The sequence below is a fragment of the Brassica oleracea genome, chromosome C1 (assembly GCF_000695525.1).
Source record: "Brassica oleracea var. oleracea cultivar TO1000 chromosome C1, BOL, whole genome shotgun sequence".
Taxonomy (NCBI): Eukaryota; Viridiplantae; Streptophyta; class Magnoliopsida; order Brassicales; family Brassicaceae; genus Brassica; species Brassica oleracea.
The window spans coordinates 31,538,775-31,549,687 of NC_027748.1; the positions used below are offsets into that span (position 1 = coordinate 31,538,775).

General features: G+C 37.7%; 1 protein-coding gene across 1 annotated transcript; it reads left to right on the forward strand.

Moving 5' to 3' along the window:
* Window positions 1-309: 309 nt before the first annotated feature.
* LOC106313944 lies at window positions 310-2,422 on the forward strand. The gene is made up of 4 exons (XM_013751881.1): window positions 310-885; window positions 1,001-1,635; window positions 1,710-1,900; window positions 1,995-2,422. The coding sequence occupies exons 1-4, from the start codon at window positions 396-398 to the stop codon at window positions 2,386-2,388; spliced, it is 1,710 nt and encodes a 569-aa protein (XP_013607335.1). The 5' UTR covers window positions 310-395; the 3' UTR covers window positions 2,389-2,422.
* The last annotated feature ends 8,491 nt before the right edge of the window (window positions 2,423-10,913 follow it).

The window sequence follows — 10,913 nt, forward strand, 5'->3', positions numbered from 1 at the left end:
TTTCAGGGCGGGTCTAATTAGGTAAAAATGTAAAATTCCAAAAAGAGCGAGGGGGTGGAAGAAAGGTAATGAAATTTTGTTGGGACAAATTTAAAAAAAGAGCAAAAATACACGAAACCAAACCAAGTGTATTATTTTATTCCGATTAACGGTTACATAAGTGCCACGTGTTACGGCATAGGTCGGCCACACGCACACCAAAAAAAAGAGGTCGGCCACAGAGAAGTACTTCCCTTCCTAAACACGTAAAAAATTACCACTTTACCACTCAAACCACGTGAAAGCAGAACCAATCGTTTCTATCAAAAAAGAGTTCGAGTGTTGTTTACAAAGCTTCTTCTTTCTTCTACTTGCTTTCCTAAACACCCGCTAATTTCGAAACCTCGAAAACAAAAATGGCTTCGCGTCTTGGAGTCTCCCTACGCGCCGCCTTGACGGCATCTCACGCCCCGCACTTCGACGACGGAACACGCCGTCACTCCTCGTCAATTTTCACGGCGCCATTCCCGAACCGGAGAAATCGAATCGGATCGAGGACGCTTAGGGTTTCGAATGACGGACCCGAATCGTACCTCGACATGTGGAAAAACGCCGTCGATCGCGAGAAGAAGGAGAAGGCCTTCGAGAAAATAGCCGAGAATGTAGCTTCCGATGGCGATAAAGGAGATTTAAACAAGAAGAGCGACGAATTCCAGAAGATCTTGGAAGTCTCCGTCGAGGAGAGAGATCGGATTCAGCGGATGCAGGTCGTGGATCGCGCCGCCGCGGCTATCTCGGCCGCGAAAGCCATTCTCGCCTCTAACAATTCAGGCGACGGCAAAGATGGGTTTCAAGAGGAGGATGGAATCGAAGTCGAGGAGACTCAGAACAACGCTAAGTCCAAAGGTACGATATAATCTTCACTATCACTTGATTGTTATATGTGGTGAGATTAATGTTGTAGCAGAGCCACTTCACTTGATTAAGTAATTGAGTTCTTACAATCATTCTCTTAAACCAGGGACGTGGAGCAGAACAGTGTATGTCCCTCGGTCTGAAACTTCTGGTTCCGAGACACCAGGACCTGACTTTTGGTCGTGGACACCTCCTGGAGATAGTGAGATGAGTTCCGATGCGAGTACGGACTTGCAACCTAAGCCTTCTGAGTTTCCAACCTTGTCAAATCCTGTACTGGAGAAAGAACCTTCGTCGGATTCTCTTTCCATACCTTACGAGAGCATGCTCTCCACCGAAAGACATAGCTTTGTTATCCCTCCTTTTGAGTCTTTGATCGAGGTTAAAAAAGAGACAGAGACAAAGCCCACGTCGTCGGAACATGACCTTAATGCCGTATCTTCAGCAAATGCGGAAGAAGCGGCTCGTGTTCTTGATGGTTTGGATGATTCTGCGTCATCTGGAGTTAGCCAAGAGGGATTGAAGTGGTGGAAGCAAACGGGTGTTGAGAAAAGGCCTGATGGTGTGGTTTGCAGGTGGACTATGATACGTGGTGTTACTGCTGATGGTGTTGTCGAGTGGCAGGACAAGTATTGGGAGGCTTCTGATGACTTTGGGTTTAAGGAACTTGGTTCTGAGAAATCAGGACGTGATGCTGCTGGAAACGTGTGGCGTGAGTTCTGGAGAGAGGCGATGATGCAGGTCAGTGAAACTGAGCTATACTTGCACGTAGTGTAGATTATTTTGGAGATTTTATTTTGAATTGTCAATTACAGGAGAACGGTGTTGTGCATATGGAGAAAACTGCAGACAAATGGGGAAAGAGTGGACAAGGTGATGAATGGCAAGAGAAGTGGTTTGAGCATTACGATGCTACCGGAAAATCAGAAAAATGGGCTCACAAATGGTGCAGCCTTGACCGTAACACACCACTTGATGTTGGCCACGCTCATGTCTGGCATGAGAGGTACTCTTTTTCACATAACAACATAGTCCAAGCCCTTTATAACACAAAATGTCGAATGTTTCTAAATCTATCTTGATTGGTTTTGAAACATCAGGTGGGGAGAGAAGTATGACGGGCAAGGCGGAAGCACCAAGTACACAGACAAGTGGGCGGAGAGGTGGGTAGGGGATGGTTGGGACAAGTGGGGAGACAAATGGGACGAGAACTTTAACCCGAGCGCTCAAGGAGTGAAGCAAGGTGAGACTTGGTGGGAAGGGAAGCACGGTGACCGGTGGAACCGGAGCTGGGGTGAAGGACATAACGGTTCGGGTTGGGTACACAAATACGGGAAAAGCAGTAGTGGTGAACACTGGGACACACATGTGCAACAAGAGACTTGGTATGAGAGGTTCCCTCACTTTGGTTTCTTCCACTGTTTTGACAACTCTGTTCAGCTCCGAGCTGTTCGGAAGCCTTCTGATTCAGAAAATGATGGAGAAAAGCAATAATTTAAATAAATAGCATTTGGTACATTGAGCACTACTTGCTCTCTGATGATTTACTCGTTGCCTTGTGTTTAATAGGTGTTTCTTAAGTTTATGTGCGGTGAGGTAGTGTCACATAATGTTGTCAAAAATGTAGTGTTATATAAATAAATTATTGATTACTTGTCTTTTTTTCTTGCTTAAAATCTTTCTTTTAAAATTCGTTTTAAAGGTATGTAGTGTTAAATCTTTGTTTATCTAATGTATTTTTCTGTTTGAGGTTTTTTCTTCTGTCATATTTTCCCTTTCTATTCATATTATGCAACTAGTAACGTGTGATTTAGATAGTCGATACAGAGGCTGATGAGCCAGCAGTTTTGAAGAGATATTTGGGCTTTTCCATAAGAAAATTAATTAACAAAGAAAACGTAGCATACAATGTTGATCTATGTAAAGAAAGTGCCAAAAGAAAAAACTTTAGTTTCTATTTGATACGCCCTAAATTGAAGGATCACTTTAGTTGAGTGTTGGATATGATCCGAGAAGGTAAATAGCATTTCTGGAACTGAGATGGACTGAAAAGATCGTCAAGAGATGTGAAATGGTTCTTGATATACCCACGATTTAAAGCTAACCACCTAAGAAAGAATGTAGTGCATTGGCTAACCACCAAACAACACACAAAGATGAATTGGATGACTACCAAATCAACAAGCCGGTTCACACCAATAAACTAGCTAAAGAACTCTCTCTCTCTCACTCAGAGAAAAGAAGGAAACAAAAATAAACTCAAACTTAGACTGATTTTATTCATATAATGAGACTACATATATATATAGTACTTGTGGTCAAAGAAAGACATAAAGAAATGTGGAAAAACACATCTAGAAAATAACAAAGATTGACTAGAAAATAATAAAGGAGTCAAAGATTCAGTTTTCCGTGCAGATTGGTCAAGGATGACCGTTCGGCTACTGTCCATGTTCATCCAAACCAGATGGGTGCACGGCGGTAGGGAGAAGGACACACGCGGGACTGCCGGATGGTCCGCCGGGTGAGAATGCATGTCCGTCTTTGGGTTCTTCACGACCCAAGCTAATTCTGGTTCGACTATTATTCTTAGAATGTCGAGATGGTCGGGAAAGAGGAGCTCTGGTATGGTCAGTTCGGTCGTCTGGTCGTGGTTCCAGCCAAAACTCCATTCCGGACGTACGCGGGTTGATCCGGTACACGGCTCAGTTAGTCTGATTGGTACGCTAAGATGAACGAACCTCGATTGAATTGTTCAGAACGTCCTAATCTCCATGATGAGCTGGTTCCATGTATTGATCCATGGACTGGGGCGCATCATTCCCTCCCTCTTCAAAAATATTTGTCCTCAAATCTTGAACATTAAAAGGAAAATGATTATAAGCAAAGGAATCATAATCAAAACACTGCTCACCTTGAGTTTGGTCCCGTTTTTGAATGGAAGAAGATTTTTCGTGGTTTGCTTGATGACCACTGTTTTGTTCTTCATTTGGACCTTCCTGTATTGACACAAAGCTTCCAAGACCAAGGTCATATGCACCAATATCAAGAGCATTCAAAGGACCAGAAAATTCATTCTTGTTCAAGACGTTTTTAGAATCTTTTTCAAACTGAGAAATCAATTCAAAACTACTTGGATTCTCCGGTTGTAAAATGGTTAATTGCAGGAAAGATTCATCAGGAATTGATTCAGATTGAGAAGAAAACAAGTTCTTATGTTCACAAGATTTCAAACCTGCCATTGGCTCATGTGCATAGTCATCGAAAATTGGCAATAGGTCTGAAAATTCTTCCTTTTCTGGCTCGGTTTCAACTTTGTCATTCTCCAAAGTCACCAACGGTTTCTGGTTTTGGCACTTGTTAGCACAATGACCGATCCTATGACATTTGAAGCACCTGGTAGAATGAGTTTTGCTTGTGGTTTTCACAGCTTTACTTTTATCAAAAGAAAACACATTAGTTTTCAAATCAGAATATGGAAGAGAAGAAAAATTACATTGCTGTTTTGGTGCAGAAGAAGTGTTGGTGTTTCCCTTCTTTTAGAGTTTCTGAATAGCATAGCAAAAATTGCTTTATGCAACATCTTCTCCAAACTGGCATAAGTCTGAAGCTCATTCCGATCAAGCATATCACAGTTGCTTCTCTTGGCTTTGGTAAAGGGACGATCACCATTTCTGACCATCTTCTCATCATCATCTAACATGTGTTGGCTCTTCCTTTGGTTTCTTTGTTTCTGCACAAAATCAAACTCATTAGAAGCAAACTGTTTCTTATCTCCAAAAATTAATTGCTCTTTTTCAAACACGGTTTTAAAAGGATAAAATCGCCTTGTTGTGGTTTTGAAGCCTGATTTGATTTCTTGTGAAGTCTAAACATCCTGAAAAACACTTAACAAAAGAGTTAGCAGATAAAAATCCTCACACTCTCAAAGTGTTTAGCTCATGATTTTTAGGTGATCGCTCAGAGTTCTTTTCATTGGTTCAAAGGATGATAGGCTGTCAAAAATCAGCAATCAAAAACCAAAACAACCTTTTGTAGGTAAAAGAAAAGAGAAAGAAATATGAAGAGATTTTTATATGGATCCGCCTTAACTGTCCTAAGGCTGAGTTTCTCTTCAGCCAGTAGGATTTCTCTTCCACCACTCCCCCTGGATTTCTCTTCATAAGTGATTCAAGCCAAAAATGTTTTTTTTTATAAACGGCGATCACAATGGAGTAAAGGTACAACCCGGATCCAACAAGAAATAATAAAAGAAATTTGTGAAGAGATGATAAGATGAAAAGATGAAATGAAACAAACCAGCCAAAGTGGCTTTGATACCACTTGATACTCCCTAAATTGAAGGATCACTTTAGCTGGGTGTTGGATATGATCCGAGAAGACAAATGGCCCTTCTGGAACTGAGATGAATTGAAAGGATCGTCAAGAGATGCGGAATGGCTCTTGATATACCCACGATCTAAGGCTAACCACCTAAGAAAGAATGAAATGCGTTGGCTAACCACCAAACAACACACAAAGATGAATTGGTTGACCACCAAATCAACAAGCCGGTTCACACCAATGAATTAGCTAAAGAACTCTCTCTCTCACTCAGAGAAAAGAAAACGAAAATAAACTCAAACTTAGACTGATTTTATTCATAAAATGAGACTACATATATATAGTACTTGTGGTCAAAGAAAGACATAAAGAAATGCGGAAAAACACATCTAGGAAATAACAAAGATTGACTAGTAAATAATAAAGGAGTCCAAGACTCAGTCTTCCGTGCAGATTGGTCAAGGATGACCCTTCGGCTACTGTCCAGGTTCATCCAAACCAGATAGGTGCACGGCGGTAAGGAGATGGACACACGCGGGACTGTCCGGATGGGCTGCCGGGTGAGAATGCATGTCTGTCTTGGGTTCTTCACGACCCAAGCTAAGTTTGGCTCGACTATTGTCCTTAGAATGTCTAGATGGTCAGAAAAGACGAGCTCTGGTACGGTCAGTTTGGTCGTCTGGTTGTGGTTCCAGCCGAAACTCCATTCCGGACGTACGCGGGTTGATCCGGTACACGGCTCGGTTAGTCTGATTGGTACGTTCGGATGGGCGAACCTCGGTTGAATTTTTCAGAACGTCCTGATCTCCATGCTGAGCTGGTTCCATGTACTGATCCATGGACTGGGGCGCATCACTATTGGTATATAAAGTTATCGCATAAAAAAATGTATTGTATGATTTTGCTTTTTCTGCACTTTTGATCTTTTTAGTTAGACATAAAATCCAGAACTCGAAATATGTACAGGACCTGAACCGAAAAATCTGATCCGTTATTTGATCAAAAATTTAAAATACCCGCACGAGCCTTGTAGGATTGCACGAAATATATTTGAATCCAACGTGTTATTGACCGAACCAGAAGGGATAATCTAAAAACTCCAAAATTAATATTCAATAAAAATATTAATTTTACAGAAATGTTCTTGATCCAAAATTAATAGTCAATAAAAATATTAATTATTGACCAAACCCAAAGGGATAATCTAAAAACTCTAAAAACATATCCGAATCCAACGTGTTATTGATCGAAAATATTAATACGTATATGAGAAATTGTCATATATAGCCCTAAACCAAGTTTTTCTTCCAAATATAGACTCCATTGCCCAATTTGACAGAAATTTTTCATTTAACGATAGAAAATTACCAGGTTATCCATAATCTTAATTTAATCTAAATTATTAAATAATAAAAGAAAAACATTTTAAAAAATTTTCGTAAGTTTTGCCGTCGTCTCCGTATTGCCGTCCGTCGTCTCTGTCTCGCCTTTGTATCGTCGCCAGTTGTCGTCTGTGCCTTCGCGTCGTCCTCGATCCGTCGTCGTCTGTGCCCATGCATCGTCCTCGATCCATTGTCGTATGCGCCTCTGCATCGTCCTCGATCCGTCGTCGTCTTTGTATCTCATTATCTCGTGTCTCCGATCTGATCAAGGTATCATCATTTCATGTTCATTATAAATTGATTATATGTTGTTGTGATTGGATTTTCTAGTTGTTTTGAAACTTAAGATTGGATTGTCGCAATCTTCACCTTCTAGACTCACAAATTTACTTAAATGTCTATTTGATTGGATTTTCTAGTTGTTTTGAAACTTAAGATTTGATTGTCGTCATCTTCACCTTCTAGACTCACAAGTTTACCTAAATGTCTCCGCAATTGGATTTTCTAGTTGTTTTGAAACTTAAGATTGGATTGTCGTCATTTTCACAGTCTAGACTCACAACTTTACTTAAAAATGTCTCTCTGGTTGGTATTTTTGAGATTTGCTTGTGATTTTTTAACAAATTTTTTTAACTATGGCTGAAGTTTTTTGTGTTTGTGGACAATGGAGCTCAAAAGAATCTTTCCATTGGGAGTTTAATGTTGATAAGAATAGGAATGCATCTTTTATTTACATAGACGAAGATCTTCAGTATGAAGATTTGATGAAGATGGTTTCCAAAGATTTTGGTTTTAAAGAGGAAGAAATAAGTTTGAGTTATAGGATTTTGTTGGACTTGAAACGCATTGTTAAGGTTTCCCCCCCCAATCTCCATAGGAAATACTCGTCAGCTCAGAAGTTTCATCGGCGAGATTAGAGCATTTGATAAAATTTGTCGGTTGTGTGGTAAGGTTTGTTGTTTTGTTTCAACTAAATTATTCAGGAAAACTTTTCTATTTATGTACTAAACCTTCCAAAACAACTTGACTTTTGAAGGTTATTACTGATTCAGCTAGTTGTACCAAGCAAACTACTAATACATTTGCTTCTCATGTTCCTTTGACGGATATTCCAGTTCTTGGTTCTATTGTGCATAGAAAAAAACATGTACATCGTTTCTAAATTTTTTTTTTTTGTGTTTGTATAATTTACTTCTTTCTTAGACTATTCATAATAGGCTTCCTAATCATGTACTAAACCTTCCAAAAAAATTTAATCATGCAGGTTATTACTGATTCAGCTAGCTGTAACAAGCAAACTACTGATACATTTGCTTATCCTGCTCCTTTGAATGCTATTCCAGTTTTTGGTTCTATTGTGCAGAGAGAAAATATGTATATCGTTTCTAATTTTTTTTTTGTATTTGTATGTTTTTCTTCTTTCTTAGACTATTCATGATAGGCTTCCTGATCATGTACTAAACCTTCCAAACAAATTGAATCCTGCATGTTATTAGTGATTCAACTAGCTGTAACAAGCAAACTACAGATACATTTGATTCTACTGCTATATGATGAAATTTCATATTAATTTTGTTCTATTCGTTTTCATTTCAATGGTTTGTTGATGATTTATATTTTTATTGATCATTTTCTGGATGTTGTTTATTTAATGGTTACGTGATATGCACCGGCCACATATATATATATATATGTGGCCGGTGCATATCACGTAACCATTAAATATATATGTGGCCGGTGTATATATATTTGCTTTTGAAGACCTATCGAAAATAAGTTGGATTCTTTCCAACTTATGTAATATACAATTTAGGTTTAAATGTGTTTTTCCTCCAAAATTCTAAATCACAATTTGAAATTTCTCAAATATGCCGATATCAATCATTAGTTTTTTATCTGATTTCATTTTTTTAGTTTAAATTTCTTTGTTAAAAAAAACACACTAATATTCAACTATTCTAGAAACTCATCCTGAAATTTCAAAGTTCTTTCCAACGTTTATAATATAAAATTTACGGTTAAATACATTTATGTTTTAGCTTCTAACCAGATGATTCTCCTCAACCTAGCGACTAAACCCCTTCTCTTACGAAACTGAAACACTTGCCTCATCCTGTGTTCAATCCGATTCCAAATGGAATCGGATCGCTTTTTATTTTTTTAATTGAATAAAAATCAATGAATTATTTTTATTTACTTACATCAACAAACAATAGAAAACACACTTGGCCTTGTGGCAACACTTTATTCCCCCTTTCCCTAGAGATCTCGTGTTCGAATCCTGGTAGATGTATATTCGTTCTTTTTTCTCCAAAATTCCAATTCACAATTTGAAATTTCCCAAACATGCAGATATCAATCCTTAGTTTTTTATTTCATTTCATTTTTTTAGGTTAAACTTCTTTGCTAGAAAAAAACACACTTATATTCCACTATTCTAGAAGATCCATAAATTCCAAAGTTCTTCCTAACGTTTATAATATAAAATTTATTGTTAACAAAGAGAAAAAGAAAATGAGGAGCTTTATAGGTCGATTCTCCGCATGGTCGAGGAACAAATGCAATCTGAATCTGAATGGAATGAGGCTTCGAGCAAAGTAAAATCTATTTTTTCGCTAATTGATCTGCTTGATGTCATTATCAAGGCTGAAAACTTTGACTTCGTTGCTGAATTGGAAAAACTAACAGCTGAGCACATTGAAGTCGAATGAAACTTGGCTAATGTCAAGGATAAAGTAATTTACTAGCTAAAGCTTGGGAAAAGTTGGATGTATGATTAATCTGATATTATCAACTTCCCTCTTATGTTTTAAGACTAATAGACTTTGACATGCGTGTCCGCGCGAGTGTTTTTTCAATTTGTAATGTTGATTTTTGCTATTTAACAATTTACGATTTTTTTTATTTTTTATTATTATTTAACAAATTTTTTTTTGTGAACAAAATATAATTTAACATTTTTTTTATGTTTTATATGTATAGCCTTATTTTCAAGTATTATATTTTGAAAAATTGATCCAAGTGATATATTACATAAGTTACTTTTTATTCTATCCATATTGTGTGCATGAATAATACTTATTGTATTTATTTCGGAAAACAAATTATGGTTATATTTTTGCAAATAAATTGGTCTTTTGACCAAAAACTTAATATATTTTTTTTTATAATATTTGAACCAAAAATAATTTTAATATTTTGATATGAAACTACTAACTAATTTTTTTGGTAATCTTATAGTTCATATATAATTGGATAAGATTATATGTACATGAGAAAACTTAACTTTAATATTTTAAAAAACCAACTTGATGTTATATATTTATATTATTCGATAGTTTCATCTTAGTAAGTGTTAGGTTTTAATCATCTTGTGATCTTGTAGGTATAAGTAGAAAGTTGTTTGGATGATTACAAAGTTCAATAGTCTTATTCTGATTTGACTCGTCTTGTTATAGATTTTTCAGTGAAATCAAAAAGTTGAAGTCTTTAATTTATTCTCGTTATAGTTTCTGCAGAGAGTGAAACCATGGCTTTCAACTTTCAGCGCAACGACTTCACCGTTCGCTCCTCCGTTCAAACAGATTGTCATTGTGGGAACCGAAATTCGCACTGTCGATTTCCGTTTAAATAAGGAAACTAGGAAAACCCTAATTTTCCAAAGGACCCGGATATCTGCTAATTATCACACGTCAAGCAATCAGAACACGAGAATAACAACGATAAGAATAGGAAATCGAAAAAGAGAGCAAAGTAGATCTTATCTCGAATCTGCGTATGAGCGTTTACAACAAGGTATAAGCCTGGGCTCGAGAGCTGTCGGTGAGATTCCTAGTTCTAACAACCCTAAGACGGCTAAACCTAATTGAGTCGCAGCTCGAAATAACAAAAACGGAAAATTGTCTAAATTGCTCTAAGTGCTAAGTTTGCTCTGAAAAGTCCTATGTCATGCTCCTCGCCTAGAACTCCTTATATACTAGTTCCAAGGTCGGTTTACGCTTTTACTCTTCTGCCCTTAAGCCGTCATAGCATAAAAATGGAGATATTCCATTTTTCCCGATCTTCCAATTATCTTCAAAACTTCCGTATTTATCCGCGGAAACTCGACATTTATCCTTCCTTGTGGACCAAGCGTAAACCGTGCTGCGGTTTACGGGCTTTTGGTCAAGAAATCGTAGGATGTGCCTCGAGTCGTGTTTTAGATCCCTTTGGGCCGTCTTCCGACTCGACACGTTTACTACGAATTCTTTTTGATAATGAACGAACTTTCCGCGGTTTCTAATCCGCGAAGTTTGATCGATGAATTTGAATAGC